Raw genomic sequence first — 23,789 nt, 5'->3', positions numbered from 1 at the left:
GTCGGAGGGTCAGTGCTGAGGGAGTGGGCCCTCTGACAGTGCCCGCTCCATCAGCATCCACAGGGGGGGCATCAAAAGGGACCCCCTGGAGGCGATGCCCAATCCTGTCTCAATCTGATGAGTGCAGGGGCTTGTAAGGAGACCACTCTGGCCGTCTACCCAGTCTAGCCCCTCTGGTGGGAAAAAAACTAAACCCTGTCTGATCCAAACACCAATCCCGCCCAGCCCTTCCCCTCAAATCTCCCCTCCCTCCTAAATCCCAACATCCACCCCCAACATTTTACCAAATTCTCAACGCAGCCCATGGTGGGTGGCGGGAGAGGAAGGGGGCAGACGAAACTCCCCATTGACCTCCCCGTCGCACTGACCACCCCATCCCCACCCCTCTGCACGCCCCCCCCCCCCCAACCCCCATTTATCCCCCCCTCTCCCAAAAAAATAAACATGGTGAAATTCCCTCTGGATCTCGTCGCCTGTTGTTCCGATCGGGTGGAGAAAGCACGCTCCCCTCACCCAGGTCTTCATATCGGCGTCCCGCAGTCCGGCCGCTGGCACACGCTGGTCGGTGTGGGCATGCCCGCTGTCCAGTTAGCGAAGGGGGCCCAACCTGAGCAGATGGAGAAGGTGGTGGGGGGGGGGGGGGGGGAGGGGTGTGGGTGAAAAACAAATGTCATTGGCGTCGGCTTGGCTTAAGAACTTCAGAAAGCCCGCTCCCTCGTTGGGTAACTCAGGCCCCACTGGGTAACTCAGGTCTCACTGGGTAACTCAGGCCCCACTGGGTAACTCAGGTCTCACTGGGTAACTCAGGCCTCACTGGGTAACTCAGGCCCCACTGGTAACTCAGGCCCCACTGGGTAACTCAGGCCTCATTGGGTAACACAGGCCTCACTGGGTAACTCAGGCCCCACTGGGTAACTCAGGCCTCACTGGGTAACACAGGCCTCACTGGGTAACTCAGGCCTCACTGGTTAACTCAGGCCTCACTGGGTAACTCAGGCCTCATTGGATAACTCAGGCCCCACTGGGTAACTCAGGCCCCACTGGGTAACTCAGGCCCAACTGGGTAACTCAGGCCCAACTGGGTAACTCAGGCCAAACTGGGTAACTCAGGCCCAACTGGGTAACTCAGGCCCCATTGGGTAACTCAGGCCTCACTGGGTAACTCAGGCCTCACTGGGTAACTGAGGCCCCACTGAGTGTCTCAGGCCCCATTGGGTGAGCGTGCTGCCCCATGGCCGAGTGTGATCAGTTCCATCTTCACTAGGCCCCTAACTGGGATCGCACGTGACGCTGAGGGGAGGGGGCTGGTATCTGACTATCCCCATGTGCGCGATAGGATCAGAACAAAATGGAAGGGTGTACAGGCCCTCCAGCCTCCATCACCACTCCTTCTCCCAACTGAAGGGCAAATCTTCTTCCTTTATTCGATTCGCATCCCTCTATTCCCTCCCGAGTCACAAAACGCTGGGAAAGCACAGCTGGTCAGCAACCATCGCATCTCCTGCTCCTCGGATACTGCCTGACCTGCTGTGCTTTTCCAGCACCACTTTAATCGAGGCCCAGTATCCCTCGAGACATCCTGGTGAACGTTTCTCTGGGATTTTCTCTCTCTCCCGAGCGTCCACGACTTAGGATGGTGAAGAAGGTGTTTGGTATGCTTTCCTTTATTGGTCAGAGTATTGAGTACAGGAGTTGGGAGGTCATGTTGCGGCTGTACAGGACATTGGTTAGGCCCCTGTTGGAATATTGTGTCCAATTCTGGTCTCCTTCCTATCGGAAAGATGTTGTGAAACTTGAAAGGGTTCAGAAAAGATTGACAAGGATGTTGGAGGGTTTGAGCTACAGGGAGAGGCTGAACAGGCTGGGGCTGTTTTCCCTGGAGCGTCGGAGGCTGAGGGGGTGACCTTATAGAGGTTTATAAAATCATGAGGGGCATGGATAGGGTAAATAGGGCAAGGTCTTTTCCCTGGGGTGGGGGAGTCCAGAACTAGAGGGGCATAGGTTTAGGGTGAGAGGGAAAAGGGACCTGAGGGGCAACTTTTTCACACAGAGGGTGGTACGTGTATGGAATGAGCTGCCAGAGGAAGTGTTGGAGGCTGGTACAATGACAGCATTTAAAAGGCATCTGGGTGGGTACATGAATAGGAAGGGTTTGGAGGGATATGGACCGGGTGCTGGCAGGTGGGACTAGATTAGGTTGGGATATCTGGGTCGGCATGGACGGGTTGGGCCGAAGGGTCTGTTTCCATGCTGGACATCTCTGTGACTATAACTTTCTGATAGAGAAAAATGCTGTCAAAACATGGCCCCACAATAGTTTTCTGTGTCTGCAATGACTTGAACTCCACGCCCTGGCAATACTTCAGGCCGAAGATTTGAGTCGTGGGCGGGTCCGGCCATGGGTAAGTAAGAGGGTGTCATTTTATGGAGAGGGTAACTTAATGCAGGGCCATGCAAGCAATCACAAAAGCCAGCAGCGTTCCAGAGGATGCCAATCCCAGGAGATTACCAGAGAAGCTCTGTGGCGTGGAAACAGGCCATTCAGCCCACCAATACCAGACCAACCCACTGGAGAGTAACCCACCCAGACCCATTCCCCAATCCGACACTTACCCCTGACTAATCCACCCTAACCCGCACATCCCTGGGCACTATGGGACAATTTAGCATGGCCAATCCACCCTAACCTGCACATCCCTGGGCACTATGGGACAATTTAGCATGGCCAATCCACCCTAACCTACACATCCCTGGGCACTATGGGACAATTTAGCATGGCCAATCCACTCTAACCTGCACATCCCTGGACACTATGGGACAATTTAGCATGGCCAATCCACCCTAACCTGCACATCCCTGGGGCACTATGGGACAATTTAGCATGGCCAATCCACCCTAACCTGCACATCCCTGGGCACTACGGGACAATTTAGCATGGCCAATCCACCCTAACCTGCACATCCCTGGGCACTACGGGACAATTTAGCATGGCCAATCCACCCTAACCTGCACATCCCTGGGCACTACGGGACAATTTAGCATGGCCAATCCACCCTAACCTGCACATCCCTGGGCACTACGGGACAATTTAGCATGGTCAATCCACCCTAACCTGCACATCCCTGGGCACTACGGGACAATTTAGCATGGCCAATCCACCCTAACCTGCACATCCCTGGACACTATGGGACAATTTAGCATGGTCAATCCACCCTAACCTGCACATCCCTGGGCACTATGGGACAATTTAGCATGGCCAATCCACCCTAACCTGCACATCCCTGGACACTATGGGACAATTTAGCATGGCCAATCCACCCTAACCTGCACATCCCTGGGGCACTATGGGACAATTTAGCATGGCCAATCCACCCTAACCTGCACATCCCTGGGCACTACGGGACAATTTAGCATGGCCAATCCACCCTAACCTGCACATCCCTGGGCACTACGGGACAATTTAGCATGGCCAATCCACCCTAACCTGCACATCCCTGGGCACTACGGGACAATTTAGCATGGCCAATCCACCCTAACCTGCACATCCCTGGGCACTACGGGACAATTTAGCATGGCCAATCCACCCTAACCTACACATCCCTGGACACTATGGGACAATTTAGCATGGCCAATCCACCCTAAACTGCACATCCCTGGACACTATGGGACAATTTAGCATGGCCAATCCACCCTAACCTGCACATCCCTGGGCACTATGGGACAATTTAGCATGGCCAATCCACCCTAACCTGCACATCCCTGGGCACTATGGGACAATTTAGCATGGCCAATCCACCCTAACCTGCACATCCCTGGACACTATGGGACAATTTAGCATGGCCAATCCACCCTAACCTGCACATCTCTGGGCACTACGGGACAATTTAGCATGACCAATCCACCCTAACCTGCACATCCCTGGGCACTAAGGGACAATTTAGCACGGCCAATCCACCCTAACCTGCACATCCTTGGGCATTATGGGACAATTTCCCATGACCAATCCACCCTAACCTGCACATCCCTGGACACTATGGGACAATTTAGCATGGCCAATCCACCCTAACCTGCACATCCCTGGGCACTATGGGACAATTTAGCACGGCCAATCCACCCTAACCTGCACATCCCTGGTGCACTACGGGACAATTTAGCATGGCCAATCCACCCTAACCTGCACATCCCTGGGGCACTATGGGACAATTTAGCATGGCCAATCCACCCTAACCTGTACATCCCTGGGCACTATGGGACAATTTAGCATGGCCAATCCACCCTAAACTGCACGTCTTTCGACTGTGAGTGGAAACCATAGCACCCGGAGGAAACCCAGAAGTATAGAAATTTATAAAAACATGAGGGGCATGGTTAGGGTTAATGGTCTTTTCCCTGGGATTGGGGGTGATTGCGAGACTGGGAGGGGGCACTTGTAATTTGAGAGGAGAGAGAGACTTTTAAGAAAAGACAAGAGGGGCAATTTTGTTTTCGCACAGAGGGTGACTTACGTGTGGAATGAACAGGAATTGGTGACCATGGGTACATCCCTAAAAGATATTTGGATAAGTCCATGAACAGGAAAGGTTTGGGGTGGGGGTGCGGATATAGGCCAGGAGCCGGCAGGTGGGAATGGTTTAGTTTGAGATTATGGACCGAAGGGTCTGTTTCCATGCTGTAGGAATCTAAGGTACAAAGTCAAAAGCGTGAATGTTCACTTTAAATTTAGTTCAAAATTCAGAAAACTCTCTCTATTTCAAAGTGTAGGTTCAGCTGCCCCGAATGGAATGGATGGAAGATGGCCTGTTCCAAAATAGACAGCATTTGGCTGTGAAAGGGATACCTGAGTTTTGGTTGCTGTTTTGACAACAATTGAAATTTAACCAAACAGTTTAAACAGGACACTAAAACCCAATCAAGTTTGCATTTACTGTGTTGACAACATCAGACCGAACGAGTGGGACTGTTGTGGGGGCGGCGGGGGGGGGGTTATAAAAACGTAGGCATTTGGAAAATGCGGTCAGTGAGCAACAGCAGAGTGACCACCAGAGAAATAACTCCCCATTTTAACATCACAATCTCAAAGGAACTAGACACCACTCTCTATCATGTAAGAACAGTAAAAAGGAAGCTGATAATCCAGGGAGATCGGCAGACAGAGGATTGCAGACAGAGACTGTGTGGACTTGAGATTAAGTTAAGTTAATAAATGGGATATTGGAGCAGGGTTTTTATAGAGTTGGGGTCAGACAGTAAGAAGTTAAATAAAGGGAGGGGGCTTGAATTTGTGAATAGTTTGTTCAGAGTTAGGAAAATAAATTGTTATTTTTGTTTCAATAATGGAAATTAGGAGTTGTCTGTCATTCCCTCACACTTGAACAGATTACGAGGAGAGTTTTTCTGGGTTTTATTAACAGAGGGATTCGATCTTGTGCATCAAAACAGTTACTCTGTTAGACTGTGACCCCCCCCCACCTCCCCCAGCCCTGGTTCAGGCTTAACGCCCATCTCCCGTCCTCCTGGTTATCAGGGGAATCCTTTACCACCTCCCCCCACCCGACCCGCCTAGTCTTGTTAGAGTTTTATAGGTCTCTATGAGAATCCCCCTTCCCCAACCCTTCGCTGTTCCAAATTCTGAGTGAGCAGAATCCTAAACCGATCCACTCGCCCTCCATATTGTTCCTTGGCGGGGGGGGGGAATATTCCGGAATCGCAAAGAGATATTCCCGCTCCGATTCTGGTCTGGCCAGCTGGTGAGCCGATGGTGGGGTGGGTTGGGGGGGAGGGTGCAAAACGGGTTTGTAGTCGAACGGGCAACTGCTGCGGCCTACTCACCTTTGTGGCCGGGCAGGCCTAAGACCTTGGGTTCAGGCCTGGACGGCACCAGTTCCTGGAGGTGAAGTCCGCCCCCTCCCACGAAACAGAAGGCCGGGCACACAGGCCCGCTGCAGTCCACCCCGCACTCCCACAGGCTCCGGAAAGAGACGGCGTCGTAGAAGGACACCCGCCCCCGCTCGTAGTCCAGGCAGACCCCCAGCCGGGAGGGCAAGGGGGCGGTGCCGGCCGCGGGGTCCCGGGAGGGCAAGGGGGAGCCCTGGGGCAGGAGCACCTTGCCCATGCCGATGGTCAGGAAGGCGTAGGGGGGCGAGGCGTCCACAGTGCCGTCCTCGGCGCCACTGTCATGGCCGCTGTCTGGGTCATACCTGCAAGGGAACGAGACAGAGGTGAGGTCGGAGGGGGGGGGGGGGGTGGGGGTGGGGGGGTGCAGGTGAGAATATCACACTGCGCGACTGTGGGGTTGTGGGTGGGGGGGGGTGACCCACGACCACCTCAACCCAGGGGAGGTCAATAAGGACGCTCCATCCCTCACCTCACTCGGGAGAGTCCGTCCTAACCTCAAATCCCAGCACGTACCCATCCTCCCCACAACGGACATATTCCGAATGTCATCAGGAAACATGTCATTGTCACGATTTCTATAGTCACTGCAGACTGGGCTCTGTTTGAATACTCTCTGTAGACCGGGCTCTGTTTGAATACTCTCTGTAGACCGGGCTCTGTTTGAATACTCTCTGTAGACCGGGCCCTGTTTGAATACTCCCTGTAGACCGGGCTCTGTTTGAATACTCTCTGTAGACCGGGCTCTGTTTGAATACTCTCTGTAGACCGGGCTGTGTTTGAATACACTCTGTAGACCGGGCTCTGTTTGAATACTCTCTGTAGACCGGGCTCTGTTTGAATACTCTCTGTAGACCGGGCCCTGTTTGAATACTCTCTGTAGACCGGGCCCTGTTTGAATACTCTCTGTAGACCGGGCTCTGTTTGAATACTCTCTGTAGACCGGGCTCTGTTTGAATACTCTCTGTAGACCGGGCTCTGTTTGAATACTCTCTGTAGACCGGGCTCTGTTTGAATACTCTCTGTAGACCGGGCTCTGTTTGAATACTCTCTGTAGACCGGGCTCTGTTTGAATACTCTCTGTAGACCGGGCTCTGTTTGAATACTCTCTGTAGACCGGGCTCTGTTTGAATACTCCCTGTAGACCGGGCTCTGTTTGATTACTCTCTGTCGACCGGGCTCTGTTTGAATACACTCTGTCGACCGGGCTCTGTTTGAATACTCTCTGTAGACCGGGCCCTGTTTGAATGCTCTCTGTAGACCGGGCCCTGTTTGAATACTCTCTGCAGACCGGGCTCTGTTTGAATACTCTCTGCAGACCGGGCTCTGTTTGAATACTCTCTGTAGACCGGGCCCTGTTTGAATGCTCTCTGTAGACCGGGCCCTGTTTGAATACTCTCTGCAGACCGGGCTCTGTTTGAATACTCTCTGTAGACCGGGCCCTGTTTGAATACTCTGTGTAGACCGGGCTCTGTTTGAATACTCTCTGTAGACCGGGCTCTGTTTGAATACTCTCTGTAGACCGGGCTCTGTTTGAATACTCTCTGTAGACCGGGCTCTGTTTGATTACTCTCTGTAGACCGGGCTCTGTTTGATTACTCTCTGTAGACCGGGCTCTGTTTGAATACTCTCTGTAGGCCGGGCTCTGTTTGATTACTCTCTGTAGACCGGGCTCTGTTTGATTACTCTCTGTAGACCGGGCTCTGTTTGAATACTCTCTGTAGACCGGGCTGTGTTTGAATGCTCTCTGTAGACCGGGCTGTGTTTGAATGCTCTCTGTAGACCGGGCTCTGTTTGAATACTCTCTGTAGACCGGGCTCTGTTTGAATACTCTCTGTAGACCGGGCTCTGTTTGAATACTCTCTGTAGACCGGGCTCTGTTTGAAAACTCTCTGTAGACCGGGCTCTGTTTGAATACTCTCTGTAGACCGGGCTCTGTTTGAATACTCTCTGTAGACCGGGCTCTGTTTGAATACTCTCTGTAGACCGGGCTCTGTTTGAATACTCTCTGTAGACCGGGCTCTGTTTGAATACTCTCTGTAGACCGGGCTCTGTTTGAATGGACTCTGTAGACCGGGCTCTGTTTGAATACTCTCTGTCGACCGGGCGCTGTTTGAATACTCTTTGTAGACCGGGCTCTGTTTGAATACTCTCTGTAGACCGGGCTCTGTTTGAATACTCCCTGTAGACCGGGCTCTGTTTGATTACTCTCTGTAGACCGGGCTCTGTTTGAATACTCTCTGTAGACCGGGCTCTGTTTGAATACTCCCTGTAGACCGGGCTCTGTTTGATTACTCTCTGTCGACCGGGCTCTGTTTGAATACTCTCTGTAGACCGGGCTCTGTTTGAATACTCTGTGTAGACCGGGCTCTGTTTGAATACTCTCTGTAGACCGGGCTCTGTTTGAATACTCTCTGTAGACCGGGCCCTGTTTGAATACTCTCTGTAGACCGGGCTCTGTTTGAATACTCTCTGCAGACCGGGCTCTGTTTGAATACTCTCTGTAGACCGGGCCCTGTTTGAATACTCTGTGTAGACCGGGCTCTGTTTGAATACTCTCTGTAGACCGGGCTCTGTTTGAATACTCTCTGTAGACCGGGCTCTGTTTGAATACTCTCTGTAGACCGGGCTCTGTTTGATTACTCTCTGTAGACCGGGCTCTGTTTGAATACTCTCTGTAGGCCGGGCTCTGTTTGATTACTCTCTGTAGACCGGGCTCTGTTTGATTACTCTCTGTAGACCGGGCTCTGCTTGAATACTCTCTGTAGACCAGGCTGTGTTTGAATGCTCTCTGTAGACCGGGCTGTGTTTGAATGCTCTCTGTAGACCGGGCTCTGTTTGAATACTCTCTGTAGACCGGGCTCTGTTTGAATACTCTCTGTAGACCGGGCTCTGTTTGAAAACTCTCTGTAGACCGGGCTCTGTTTGAATACTCTCTGTAGACCGGGCTCTGTTTGAATACTCTGTGTAGACCGGGCTCTGTTTGAATACTCTCTGTAGACCGGGCTCTGTTTGAATACTCTCTGTAGACCGGGCTCTGTTTGAATACTCTCTGTAGACCGGGCTCTGTTTGAATGGACTCTGTAGACCGGGCTCTGTTTGAATACTCTCTGTCGACCGGGCGCTGTTTGAATACTCTCTGTAGACCGGGCTCTGTTTGAATACTCTCTGTAGACCGGGCTCTGTTTGAATACTCTCTGTAGACCGGGCTCTGTTTGAATACTCTCTGTAGACCGGGCTCTGTTTGAATGGACTCTGTAGACCGGGCTCTGTTTGAATACTCTCTGTAGACCGGGCTCTGTTTGAATACTCTCTGTAGACCGGGCCCTGTTTGAATACTCTCTGTAGACCGGGCTCTGTTTGATTACTCACTGTAGACCGGGCTCTGTTTGAATACTCTCTGTAGACCGGGCTGTGTTTGAATACTCTCTGTAGACCGGGCTCTGTTTGAATACTCTCTGTAGACCGGGCTCTGTTTGAATACTCTCTGTCGACCGGGCTCTGTTTGAATACACTCTGTAGACCGGGCTCTGTTTGAATACTCTCTGTAGACCGGGCTGTGTTTGAATACTCTCTGTAGACCGGGCTCTGTTTGAATACACTCTGTAGACCGGGCTCTGTTTGAAAACTCTCTGTAGACCGGGCTCTGTTTGAATACTCTCTGTAGACCGGGCTCTGTTTGAATACTCTGTGTAGACCGGGCTCTGTTTGAATACTCTCTGGAGACCGGGCTCTGTTTGAATACTCTCTGTAGACCGGGCTGTGTTTGATTACTCTCTGTAGACCGGGCTCTGTTTGAATACTCTCTGTAGACCGGGCTCTGTTTGATTACTCTCTGTAGACCGGGCTCTGTTTGAATACACTCTGTAGACCGGGCTCTGTTTGAATACACTCTGTAGACCGGGCTCTGTTTGAATACTCTCTGTAGACCGGGCTCTGTTTGAATACACTCTGTAGACCGGGCTCTGTTTGAATACTCTCTGTAGACCAGGCTGTGTTTGAATACTCTCTGTAGACCTTGCCCTGTTTGAATACTCTCTGTAGACCGGGCTCTGTTTGAATACTCTCTGTAGACCGGGCTCTGTTTGAATACTCTCTGTAGACCGGGCTCTGTTTGAATACTCTCTGTAGACCGGGCTCTGTTTGAATACTCTCTGTAGACCGGGCCCTGTTTGAATACTCTCTGTAGACCGGGCTCTGTTTGAATACTCTCTGTAGACCGGGCTCTGTTTGAATACTCTCTGTAGACCGGGCTCTGTTTGAATACTCTCTGTAGACCGGGCCCTGTTTGAATACTCTCTGTAGACCGGGCTCTGTTTGAATACTCTCTGCAGACCGGGCTCTGTTTGAATACTCTCTGTAGACCGGGCCCTGTTTGAATACTCTGTGTAGACCGGGCTCTGTTTGAATACTCTCTGTAGACCGGGCTCTGTTTGAATACTCTCTGTAGACCGGGCTCTGTTTGAATACTCTCTGTAGACCGGGCTCTGTTTGATTACTCTCTGTAGACCGGGCTCTGTTTGAATACTCTCTGTAGGCCGGGCTCTGTTTGATTACTCTCTGTAGACCGGGCTCTGTTTGATTACTCTCTGTAGACCGGGCTCTGCTTGAATACTCTCTGTAGACCAGGCTGTGTTTGAATGCTCTCTGTAGACCGGGCTGTGTTTGAATGCTCTCTGTAGACCGGGCTGTGTTTGAATACTCTCTGTAGACCGGGCTCTGTTTGAATACTCTCTGTAGACCGGGCTCTGTTTGAATACTCTCTGTAGACCGGGCTCTGTTTGAAAACTCTCTGTAGACCGGGCTCTGTTTGAATACTCTCTGTAGACCGGGCTCTGTTTGAATACTCTGTGTAGACCGGGCTCTGTTTGAATACTCTCTGTAGACCGGGCTCTGTTTGAATACTCTCTGTAGACCGGGCTCTGTTTGAATACTCTCTGTAGACCGGGCTCTGTTTGAATGGACTCTGTAGACCGGGCTCTGTTTGAATACTCTCTGTCGACCGGGCGCTGTTTGAATACTCTCTGTAGACCGGGCTCTGTTTGAATACTCTCTGTAGACCGGGCTCTGTTTGAATACTCTCTGTAGACCGGGCTCTGTTTGAATACTCTCTGTAGACCGGGCTCTGTTTGAATGGACTCTGTAGACCGGGCTCTGTTTGAATACTCTCTGTAGACCGGGCTCTGTTTGAATACTCTCTGTAGACCGGGCCCTGTTTGAATACTCTCTGTAGACCGGGCTCTGTTTGAATACACTCTGTAGACCGGGCTCTGTTTGAATACTCTCTGTAGACCGGGCTCTGTTTGAATGGACTCTGTAGACCGGGCTCTGTTTGAATACTCTCTGTAGACCGGGCTGTGTTTGAATACTCTCTGTAGACCGGGCTCTGTTTGAATACTCTCTGTAGACCGGGCTCTGTTTGAATACTCTCTGTCGACCGGGCTCTGTTTGAATACACTCTGTAGACCGGGCTCTGTTTGAATACTCTCTGTAGCCCGGGCTGTGTTTGAATACTCTCTGTAGACCGGGCTCTGTTTGAATACACTCTGTAGACCGGGCTCTGTTTGAAAACTCTCTGTAGACCGGGCTCTGTTTGAATACTCTCTGTAGACCGGGCTCTGTTTGAATACTCTGTGTAGACCGGGCTCTGTTTGAATACTCTCTGTAGACCGGGCTCTGTTTGAATACTCTCTGTAGACCGGGCTCTGTTTGAATACTCTCTGGAGACCGGGCTCTGTTTGAATACTCTCTGTAGACCGGGCTGTGTTTGATTACTCTCTGTAGACCGGGCTCTGTTTGAATACTCTCTGTAGACCGGGCTCTGTTTGATTACTCTCTGTAGACCGGGCTCTGTTTGAATACACTCTGTAGACCGGGCTCTGTTTGAATACTCTCTGTAGACCGGGCTCTGTTTGAATACTCTCTGTAGACCGGGCTCTGTTTGAATACACTCTGTAGACCGGGCTCTGTTTGAATACTCTCTGTAGACCAGGCTGTGTTTGAATACTCTCTGTAGACCTTGCCCTGTTTGAATACTCTCTGTAGACCGGGCTCTGTTTGAATACTCTCTGTAGACCGGGCTCTGTTTGAATACTCTCTGTAGACCGGGCTCTGTTTGAATACTCTCAGTAGACCGGGCTCTGTTTGAATACTCTCTGTAGACCGGGCCCTGTTTGAATACTCTCTGTAGACCGGGCCCTGTTTGAATACTCTCTGTAGACCGGGCTCTGTTTGAATACTCTCTGGAGACCGGGCTCTGTTTGAATACTCTCTGGAGACCGGGCTCTGTTTGAATACTCTCTGCAGACCGGGCTCTGTTGGAATACTCTCTGCAGACCGGGCTCTGTTTGAATACTCTCTGCAGACCGGGCTCTGTTTGAATACTCTCTGTAGACCGGGCTCTGTTTGAATACTCTCTGTAGACCGGGCTCTGTTTGAATACTCTGTGTAGACCGGGCTCTGTTTGAATACTCTCTGTAGACCGGGCTCTGTTTGAATACTCTCTGTAGACCGGGCTCTGTTTGAATACTCTCTGTAGACCGGGGTCTGTTTGAATACTCTCTGTAGACCGGGCTCTGTTTGAATGGACTCTGTAGACCGGGCTCTGTTTGAATACTCTCTGTAGACCGGGCGCTGTTTGAATACTCTCTGTAGACCGGGCTCTGTTTGAATACTCTCTGTAGACCGGGCTCTGTTTGAATACTCTCTGTAGACCAGGCTCTGTTTGAATACTCTCTGTAGACCGGGCTCTGTTTGAATACTCTCTGTAGACCGGGCTCTGTTTGAATGGACTCTGTAGACCGGGCTCTGTTTGAATACTCTCTGTAGACCGGGCTCTGTTTGAATACTCTCTGTAGACCGGGCCCTGTTTGAATACTCTCTGTAGACCGGGCTCTGTTTGAATACACTCTGTAGACCGGGCTCTGTTTGAATACTCTCTGTAGACCGGGCTCTGTTTGAATGGACTCTGTAGACCGGGCTCTGTTTGAATACTCTCTGTAGACCGGGCTGTGTTTGAATACTCTCTGTAGACCGGGCTCTGTTTGAATACTCTCTGTAGACCGGGCTCTGTTTGAATACTCTCTGTCGACCGGGCTCTGTTTGAATACACTCTGTAGACCGGGCTCTGTTTGAATACTCTCTGTAGACCAGGCTGTGTTTGAATACTCTCTGTAGACCGGGCTCTGTTTGAATACACTCTGTAGACCGGGCCCTGTTTGAATACTCTCTGTAGACCAGGCTCTGTTTGAATACTCTCTGTAGACCGGGCTCTGTTTGAATACTCTCTGTAGACCGGGCTCTGTTTGAGTACTCTCTGGAGACCGGGCTCTGTTTGAATACTCTCTGCAGACCGGGCTCTGTTGGAATACTCTCTGCAGACCGGGCTCTGTTTGAATACTCTCTGTAGACCGGGCTCTGTTTGAATACTCTCTGTAGACCGGGCTCTGTTTTGAATACTCTCTGTAGACCGGGCCCTGTTTGAATATTCTCTGTAGACCGGGCTCTGTTTGAATACTCTCTGTAGACCGGGCTCTGTTTGAATACTCTCTGTAGACCGGGCTCTGTTTGAATACTCTCTGTAGACCGGGCTCTGTTTGAATACTCTCTGTAGACCGGGCTCCGTTTGAATACTCTCTGTAGACCGGGCTCCGTTTGAATATTCTCTGTAGACCGGGCTCTGTTTGAATACTCTCTGTAGACCGGGCTCTGTTTGAATACTCTCTGTAGACCGGGCTCTGTTTGAATACTCTCTGTAGACCGGGCTCTGTTTGAATACTCTCTGTAGACCGGGCTCTGTTTGAATACTCTCTGTAGACCGGGCTCTGTTTGAATACTCTCTGTAGACCGGGCTCTGTTTGAATGCTCTCTGTAGACCGGGCTCTGTTTGAATACTCTCTGTAGACCGGGCTCTGTTTGAATACTCTCTGTAGACCGGGCTCTGTTTGAATACTCTGTGTAGACCGGGCTCTGTTTGAATGGACTCTGTAGACCGGGCTCTGTTTGAATACTCTGTGTAGACCGGGCTCTGTTTGAATGGACTCTGTAGACCGGGCTCTGTTTGAATACTCTCTGTAGACCGGGCTCTGTTTGAATACTCTCTGTAGACCGGGCCCTGTTTGAATACTCTCTGTAGACCGGGCTCTGTTTGAATACACTCTGTAGACCGGGCTCTGTTTGAATACTCTCTGTAGACCGGGCTCTGTTTGAATGGACTCTGTAGACCGGGCTCTGTTTGAATACTCTCTGTAGACCGGGCTGTGTTTGAATACTCTCTGTAGACCGGGCTCTGTTTGAATACTCTCTGTAGACCGGGCTCTGTTTGAATACTCTCTGTCGACCGGGCTCTGTTTGAATACACTCTGTAGACCGGGCTCTGTTTGAATACTCTCTGTAGACCGGGCTGTGTTTGAATACTCTCTGTAGACCGGGCTCTGTTTGAATACACTCTGTAGACCGGGCTCTGTTTGAAAACTCTCTGTAGACCGGGCTCTGTTTGAATACTCTCTGTAGACCGGGCTCTGTTTGAATACTCTGTGTAGACCGGGCTCTGTTTGAATACTCTCTGTAGACCGGGCTCTGTTTGAATACTCTCTGTAGACCGGGCTCTGTTTGAATACTCTCTGGAGACCGGGCTCTGTTTGAATACTCTCTGTAGACCGGGCTGTGTTTGATTACTCTCTGTAGACCGGGCTCTGTTTGAATACTCTCTGTAGACCGGGCTCTGTTTGATTACTCTCTGTAGACCGGGCTCTGTTTGAATACACTCTGTAGACCGGGCTCTGTTTGAATACTCTCTGTAGACCGGGCTCTGTTTGAATACTCTCTGTAGACCGGGCTCTGTTTGAATACACTCTGTAGACCGGGCTCTGTTTGAATACTCTCTGTAGACCAGGCTGTGTTTGAATACTCTCTGTAGACCTTGCCCTGTTTGAATACTCTCTGTAGACCGGGCTCTGTTTGAATACTCTCTGTAGACCGGGCTCTGTTTGAATACTCTCTGTAGACCGGGCTCTGTTTGAATACTCTCTGTAGACCGGGCTCTGTTTGAATACTCTCTGTAGACCGGGCCCTGTTTGAATACTCTCTGTAGACCGGGCTCTGTTTGAATACTCTCTGTAGACCGGGCTCTGTTTGAATACTCTCTGTAGACCGGGCTCTGTTTGAATACTCTCTGTAGACCGGGCCCTGTTTGAATACTCTCTGTAGACCGGGCTCTGTTTGAATACTCTCTGCAGACCGGGCTCTGTTTGAATACTCTCTGTAGACCGGGCCCTGTTTGAATACTCTGTGTAGACCGGGCTCTGTTTGAATACTCTCTGTAGACCGGGCTCTGTTTGAATACTCTCTGTAGACCGGGCTCTGTTTGAATACTCTCTGTAGACCGGGCTCTGTTTGATTACTCTCTGTAGACCGGGCTCTGTTTGAATACTCTCTGTAGGCCGGGCTCTGTTTGATTACTCTCTGTAGACCGGGCTCTGTTTGATTACTCTCTGTAGACCGGGCTCTGCTTGAATACTCTCTGTAGACCAGGCTGTGTTTGAATGCTCTCTGTAGACCGGGCTGTGTTTGAATGCTCTCTGTAGACCGGGCTCTGTTTGAATACTCTCTGTAGACCGGGCTCTGTTTGAATACTCTCTGTAGACCGGGCTCTGTTTGAATACTCTCTGTAGACCGGGCTCTGTTTGAAAACTCTCTGTAGACCGGGCTCTGTTTGAATACTCTCTGTAGACCGGGCTCTGTTTGAATACTCTGTGTAGACCGGGCTCTGTTTGAATACTCTCTGTAGACCGGGCTCTGTTTGAATACTCTCTGTAGACCGGGCTCTGTTTGAATACTCTCTGTAGACCGGGCTCTGTTTGAATGGACTCTGTAGACCGGGCTCTGTTTGAATACTCTCTGTCGACCGGGCGCTGTTTGAATACTCTCTGTAGACCGGGCTCTGTTTGAATACTCTCTGTAGACCGGGCTCTGTTTGAATACTCTCTGTAGACCGGGCTCTGTTTGAATACTCTCTGTAGACCGGGCTCTGTTTGAATGGACTCTGTAGACCGGGCTCTGTTTGAATACTCTCTGTAGACCGGGCTCTGTTTGAATACTCTCTGTAGACCGGGCCCTGTTTGAATACTCTCTGTAGACCGGGCTCTGTTTGAATACACTCTGTAGACCGGGCTCTGTTTGAATACTCTCTGTAGACCGGGCTCTGTTTGAATGGACTCTGTAGACCGGGCTCTGTTTGAATACTCTCTGTAGACCGGGCTGTGTTTGAATACTCTCTGTAGACCGGGCTCTGTTTGAATACTCTCTGTAGACCGGGCTCTGTTTGAATACTCTCTGTCGACCGGGCTCTGTTTGAATACACTCTGTAGACCGGGCTCTGTTTGAATACTCTCTGTAGACCGGGCTGTGTTTGAATACTCTCTGTAGACCGGGCTCTGTTTGAATACACTCTGTAGACCGGGCTCTGTTTGAAAACTCTCTGTAGACCGGGCTCTGTTTGAATACTCTCTGTAGACCGGGCTCTGTTTGAATACTCTGTGTAGACCGGGCTCTGTTTGAATACTCTCTGTAGACCGGGCTCTGTTTGAATACTCTCTGTAGACCGGGCTCTGTTTGAATACTCTCTGGAGACCGGGCTCTGTTTGAATACTCTCTGTAGACCGGGCTGTGTTTGATTACTCTCTGTAGACCGGGCTCTGTTTGAATACTCTCTGTAGACCGGGCTCTGTTTGATTACTCTCTGTAGACCGGGCTCTGTTTGAATACACTCTGTAGACCGGGCTCTGTTTGAATACTCTCTGTAGACCGGGCTCTGTTTGAATACTCTCTGTAGACCGGGCTCTGTTTGAATACACTCTGTAGACCGGGCTCTGTTTGAATACTCTCTGTAGACCAGGCTGTGTTTGAATACTCTCTGTAGACCTTGCCCTGTTTGAATACTCTCTGTAGACCGGGCTCTGTTTGAATACTCTCTGTAGACCGGGCTCTGTTTGAATACTCTCTGTAGACCGGGCTCTGTTTGAATACTCTCTGTAGACCGGGCTCTGTTTGAATACTCTCTGTAGACCGGGCCCTGTTTGAATACTCTCTGTAGACCGGGCCCTGTTTGAATACTCTCTGTAGACCGGGCTCTGTTTGAATACTCTCTGTAGACCGGGCTCTGTTTGAATACTCTCTGGAGACCGGGCTCTGTTTGAATACTCTCTGCAGACCGGGCTCTGTTGGAATACTCTCTGCAGACCGGGCTCTGTTTGAATACTCTCTGCAGACCGGGCTCTGTTTGAATACTCTCTGTAGACCGGGCTCTGTTTGAATACTCTCTGTAGACCGGGCTCTGTTTGAATACTCTGTGTAGACCGGGCTCTGTTTGAATACTCTCTGTAGACCGGGCTCTGTTTGAATACTCTCTGTAGACCGGGCTCTGTTTGAATACTCTCTGTAGACCGGGCTCTGTTTGAATACTCTCTGTAGACCGGGCTCTGTTTGAATGGACTCTGTAGACCGGGCTCTGTTTGAATACTCTCTGTAGACCGGGCGCTGTTTGAATACTCTCTGTAGACCGGGCGCTGTTTGAATACTCTCTGTAGACCGGGCTCTGTTTGAATACTCTCTGTAGACCGGGCTCTGTTTGAATACTCTCTGTAGACCAGGCTCTGTTTGAATACTCTCTGTAGACCGGGCTCTGTTTGAATACTCTCTGTAGACCGGGCTCTGTTTGAATGGACTCTGTAGACCGGGCTCTGTTTGAATACTCTCTGTAGACCGGGCTCTGTTTGAATACTCTCTGTAGACCGGGCCCTGTTTGAATACTCTCTGTAGACCGGGCTCTGTTTGAATACACTCTGTAGACCGGGCTCTGTTTGAATACTCTCTGTAGACCGGGCTCTGTTTGAATGGACTCTGTAGACCGGGCTCTGTTTGAATACTCTCTGTAGACCGGGCTGTGTTTGAATACTCTCTGTAGACCGGGCTCTGTTTGAATACTCTCTGTAGACCGGGCTCTGTTTGAATACTCTCTGTCGACCGGGCTCTGTTTGAATACACTCTGTAGACCGGGCTCTGTTTGAATACTCTCTGTAGACCAGGCTGTGTTTGAATACTCTCTGTAGACCGGGCTCTGTTTGAATACACTCTGTAGACCGGGCCCTGTTTGAATACTCTCTGTAGACCAGGCTCTGTTTGAATACTCTCTGTAGACCGGGCTCTGTTTGAATACTCTCTGTAGACCGGGCTCTGTTTGAGTACTCTCTGGAGACCGGGCTCTGTTTGAATACTCTCTGCAGACCGGGCTCTGTTGGAATACTCTCTGCAGACCGGGCTCTGTTTGAATACTCTCTGTAGACCGGGCTCTGTTTGAATACTCTCTGTAGACCGGGCTCTGTTTTGAATACTCTCTGTAGACCGGGCCCTGTTTGAATATTCTCTGTAGACCGGGCTCTGTTTGAATACTCTCTGTAGACCGGGCTCTGTTTGAATACTCTCTGTAGACCGGGCCCTGTTTGAATACTCTCTGTAGACCGGGCTCTGTTTGAATACTCTCTGTAGACCGGGCCCTGTTTGAATACTCTCTGTAGACCAGGCTCTGTTTGAATACTCTCTGTAGACCGGGCTCTGTTTGAATACTCTCTGTAGACCGGGCTCTGTTTGAGTACTCTCTGGAGACCGGGCTCTGTTTGAATACTCTCTGCAGACCGGGCTCTGTTGGAATACTCTCTGCAGACCGGGCTCTGTTTGAATACTCTCTGTAGACCGGGCTCTGTTTGAATACTCTCTGTAGACCGGGCTCTGTTTTGAATACTCTCTGTAGACCGGGCCCTGTTTGAATATTCTCTGTAGACCGGGCTCCGTTTGAATACTCTCTGTAGACCGGGCTCTGTTTGAATACTCTCTGTAGACCAGGCTCTGTTTGAATACTCTCTGTAGACCGGGCCCTGTTTGAATACTCTCTGTAGACCAGGCTCTGTTTGAATACTCTCTGTAGACCGGGCTCTGTTTGAATACTCTCTGTAGACCGGGCTCTGTTTGAGTACTCTCTGGAGACCGGGCTCTGTTTGAATACTCTCTGCAGACCGGGCTCTGTTGGAATACTCTCTGCAGACCGGGCTCTGTTTGAATACTCTCTGTAGACCGGGCTCTGTTTGAATACTCTCTGTAGACCGGGCTCTGTTTTGAATACTCTCTGTAGACCGGGCCCTGTTTGAATATTCTCTGTAGACCGGGCTCTGTTTGAATACTCTCTGTAGACCGGGCTCTGTTTGAATACTCTCTGTGACTCCGCTCCCCCTGTATATGCCCCGCACAGACCCCTCTATACTCCCCCACCCACCCTCTGCCCACCCACACCCCATGCGATGACATGAATGCCTGACGCCCCCTGTTGGTCATGCGATGAGGGGTGAGCGAGCGATGGGCTGTGTGCCTACCTGGGACTGACCACGTCCTGGGGCACTTGGAACCACTCCAGGAGTTTGCTCTCCAGCCCCACCCCGACCTTGACCAGGTAAGAGGTCGGGTCGACTGAGCACGCCCAGTAGTGCCTGCCCTGGGTCAGAGCCACGTCGCCAACGACCAGGTCAATGCACAAGTGGCAGCTCGTCATGATCTGCTCAGCCGCAAAGAGCATGGGTAGGCCGGCAACGCTACGGACAGCCTGTTGGTCTTTGCTGATGACGAGGCGGTCTCTGCTATAGCCCCATTTGTTGTCCAGGAGAAAATGGAGGACTGGAGAATGGAGGGCGACAATGAGGGAGGGCGGGGGTGGAGGATGATGGGAAATGTCACGGTGGAGGTGCACAACACACCCACACACCAAATAAAATAAAACACCACAACATGAACAGGAACGAACGAGAGAGAGAGAGAGTGTGTGTGCGTTGACCGAAGGAAATCGCCTCAGAAAAGATGGTGGGAGTGTTAAATATTTGATGGCAGACAATGGAACGGAGACAGAGAGAAAAAGAGAGAGAGAGAGAGAGAGAAAGAAGCAGTCAGAAAATCAGTTGCCATTCCAATCATCTCTCGGAGGTGGTGGGGGGGGGGTGGGTCGTGGGGTCAGCTTCCTCACCTCCCCAGCGGCCTCCTCTCCGATTCAGTCAAGACCGAGCTCGGACTCGTCAACCGGTGGTGGGCGGCCATTTTGTGGCGGGCGGCCATTTTGCGAAGGGGCGGCCATTTTGGGCACGGCGGTGGGGGTGGGGGAGTGGGATGGCTTAAGGGAAGGGCTGTCACTTTGAGGCGGCGGCCATCGTGCGGAAGAGAGCATCGTGCAGAGAGCAACCGTTTGGCGAAAGGCAGCCATTTTGGGAAGGGCTGCAGCATTCACGGGCAGGCAATGGCCTTGTGGTGTTCTCGCTGGACTTTTAATCCAGACACCCACGTAATGTTCTGCAAACCCTGGGTTTGAATCCCACCACAGCAGTATCAATTGTTGGAAAAATCCATCTCATTCACTAATGCCCCTTAGGGAAGGAATCTGCCCTCCTTACCTGATCTGGACTCCACGTGACTCCAGACCCACAGCAATGTGATTGACTCTTAACTGCCCTCTGGGCAATAAATGCTGGCCCGGCCAGCACTGCCCTCATCCCGTGAATATATTTTTAAAAAAACCGTTCCCTGAGTGCCAGTTTGTGATGGTGGCCATTGTGTGAAAGGGAGCATTGTGCACAGAGCAGCCATTTTGGGAAGGGTAGCCATTTTGTGAAGGGTGGGGTAGGTCTTGCGATGGACCGTCCCTGTTCCGCCCACGCGTGCTGCATTTTGTGCTGGCAGCTGTTGGGTGGAGGGCGGCCATTTTAAAGGAGGTGGCCACTCTGAGAGGGGCGGCCATTTTAAGACTGGCGGCCATTCTGAGAGGATCGGCCACTTTAAGGGAGGTGGCCACTCTGAGCGGGGCGATTGGAGGCCATTCTGAGAGGATCGGCCACTTTAAGGGAGGTGGCCACTCTGAGAGGGGCGGCCATTTTAAGATTGGTGGCCATTCTGAGGGGATCGGCCACTTTAAGGGAGGTGGCCATTCTGAGAGGGGTGGCCATTTTAAGATTGGTGGCCATTCTGAGAGGGGCGGCCATTTTAAGACTGGTGGCCATTCTGAGAGGATCGACCACTTTAAGGGAGGTGGCCACTCTGAGCGGGGCGGCCATTTTAAGATTGGTGGCCATTCTGAGAGGATCGGCCACTTTAAGGGAGGTGACCACTCTGAGCGGGGCGGCCATTTTAAGATTGGTGGCCATTCTGAGAGGAATCGGCCACTTTAAGGGAGGTGGCCATTCTGAGAGGGGCGGCCATTTTGCGACGGACAGCTCCAGCCAATTGGTCCCTCTCCGTGCACCCCCCCCCTTCTCTTCACACATCACTGCCCCCCCCTCATCCCTGTTCCACTCCCACACCCCCCCACAACAACAAAGCACCCAACTTCCGCAGAAACAATACCCAAAAGCCCCCCGCACTCTCTAGCTCGCCTCCCATCATCCACCCGCAAGATAACACTTTAAGGGCATTTAAATGGGCATTGGATAGGCCAATGGATGAGAATGGAAGGGTGTGGGTTAGATGGGCTTCAGGTTGGGTCAGCACAACATGGAGGACCGAAGGGCCTGCACTGCGCTGGAATGTTCTATGTTCTATGTGTTTGATGAATGAGGGGGTTTCTGGCTGGGCCAGTGTTTATGACCCAACCCTAATTGCCCAGGGGGGCAGTTAGGAGTCAAACACGTGGGTCTAGAGTCACGTGTAGGCCTGACCAGGCAAAGGAGGGCAGTTTCCAACCCTGAAGGACATTTGTGAACCGGATGGGTTTTTCCAACGATTGATAAAGGAATAAAGGTCAGAATTAGACTCTTACGTCCTGATTTTTTTTATTGAATTCAAAAGCAATTCCCCCACCCCACCCCTCAAAATCAGTCAGGAATGACAATAGGCTGCCCTGCAAAAAATGGCCAAAGCTACGACGTGAGGACAAAGTGAGGGGGGTGGCAGGGTGGCTCAGTGGTTAGCACCGCTGCCTCATGGCTCCAGGCCCCCAGGTTCGATCCCAGCCTCGGGCGACGGACTGTGTGGAGTTTGCACGTTCTCCCCATGTGTCTGTGTGGGTTTCCTCCCACAGTCCAAAGATGTGCAGGTTAGGATGGATTGGCCATGCTAAATTGTCCCACAGTGCCCAGGGATGTGCAGGTTAGGGTGGATTGGCCATGCTAAATTGTCCCACAGTGCCCAGGGATGTGCAGGTTAGGGTGGATTGGCCATGCTAAATTGTCCCATAGTGCTCAGGGATGTGTAGGTTAGGGTGGATTGGCCATGCTAAATTGTCCCACAGTGCCCAGGGATGTGCAGGTTAGGGTGGATTGGCCATGCTAAATTGTCCCACAGTGCCCAGGGATGTGCAGGTTAGGGTGGATTGGCCATGCTAAATTGTCCCATAGTGTCCAGGGATGTGCAGGTTAGGGTGGATTGGCCATGCTAAATTGTCCCATAGAGCCCAGGGATGTGTAGGTTAGGGTGGATTGGCCATGCTAAATTGTCCCATAGTGCCCAGGGATGTGTAGGTTAGGGTGGATTGGCCATGCTAAATTGTCCCATAGTGCCCAGGGATGTGCAGGTTAGGGTGGGTTGGCCATGCTAAATTGTCCCATAGTGCCCAGGGATGTGCAGGTTAGGGTGGATTGACCATGCTAAATTGTCCCATAATGCCCAGGGATGTGCAGGTTAGGGTGGATTGACCATGCTAAATTGTCCCATAGTGCCCAGGGATGTGCAGGTTAGGGTGGATTGGCCATGCTAAATTGTCCCATAGTGCCCAGGGATGTGCAGGTTAGGGTGGATTGGCCATGCTAAATTGTCCCGTAGTACCCAGGGATGTGCAGGTTAGGGTGGATTGGCCATGCTAAATTGTCCCGTAGTGCCCAGGGATGTGCAGGTTAGGGTGGATTGACCATGCTAAATTGTCCCGTAGTGCCCAGGGATGTGCAGGTTAGGGTGGATTGACCATGCTAAATTGTCCCATAGTGCCCAGGGATGTGCAGGTTAGGGTGGATTGGCCATGCTAAATTGTCCCATAGTGCCCAGGGATGTGCAGGTTAGGGTGGATTGGCCATGCTAAATTGTCCCATAGTGCCCAGGGATGTGCAGGTTAGGGTGGATTGGCCGTGCTAAATTGTCCCATAGTGCCCAGGGATGTGCAGGTTAGGGTGGATTGGCCATGCTAAATTGTCCATTAGAGCCCAGGGATGTGCAGGTCAGGTACATTAGTCAGAGTGGTAGGGTCAGGGAATAAGTTTGGTTGGGTTACTCTTTGGAGGATCATTGTGGATTTGTTGACCCGAAGGGCCTGTTTCCACACTGTTGGGATTCTATGAAAACGTCAAGGGGCCTCCCATCCTCCCCCCCCCACCCCCGTGCCCCCTCACTCCCCAACCCCCACAGGGTGTATGGCACCATCCACAGATAAATGCGTGTTCGGCAAACACGTGACTGGCAAATAGGCAAGACAGCCCCCCCCACGCCCCACCCCCAAAAGGCAGCCATTTTGTGAAGGGGAACCATTTTGTATTTTCATGCGCAGGATAGTCAAAATGTGAGGTGGGGAGACAGGGAGAGAAAAATGGGAGAATAGGTAGTCAGTGCAAGACAGACAGAGAGTGTTTAGAAACCATCCCTGGTGAGCGCCCGGGGATTGACAAGGAGCAGAGAAATAAAAAAGGCCTTGGGCCTACTTCAACAGCAGCTGCCTTGGCTCATTTGGAATTGTGGCCTACTTTTTCAGATGAAGCCTGCCACTCGTGGTGAGGGGCTTGGGGTTTCCGCAGGGTTTATCCCCCAGGCCCCTTTCACCATGGAGAGCCTGGGGTCCCTACGTGATGCAGTAGCATCTCAAACAGACAGCAACTTTTGATAACCAGCAA

The 23,789-nt window shown here is 51.4% G+C and overlaps 1 protein-coding gene across 1 annotated transcript in view; it reads right to left on the bottom strand.

Moving 5' to 3' along the window:
• Positions 1-415: 415 nt before the first annotated feature.
• LOC140453994 (tripartite motif-containing protein 46-like) overlaps positions 416-23,789 on the bottom strand; it is a 27,490-nt gene continuing 4,116 nt past the window's right edge. The window contains exons 3-5 of the mRNA XM_072548908.1: positions 19,314-19,611; positions 5,830-6,197; positions 416-607 (exon numbers count right to left, since the gene is read on the bottom strand). Coding sequence (XP_072405009.1) covers positions 522-607; positions 5,830-6,197; positions 19,314-19,611 — 752 coding nt within the window. The 3' untranslated portion in view covers positions 416-521. The remainder of the gene's footprint in view (positions 608-5,829; positions 6,198-19,313; positions 19,612-23,789) is intronic.

This window comes from Chiloscyllium punctatum, chromosome 28 (genome assembly GCF_047496795.1).
Source record: "Chiloscyllium punctatum isolate Juve2018m chromosome 28, sChiPun1.3, whole genome shotgun sequence".
Lineage (NCBI taxonomy): Eukaryota > Metazoa > Chordata > Chondrichthyes > Orectolobiformes > Hemiscylliidae > Chiloscyllium > Chiloscyllium punctatum.
Note: the sequence above shows the minus strand (reverse complement) of the source record. Positions and strands in the feature narration are given on the sequence as shown.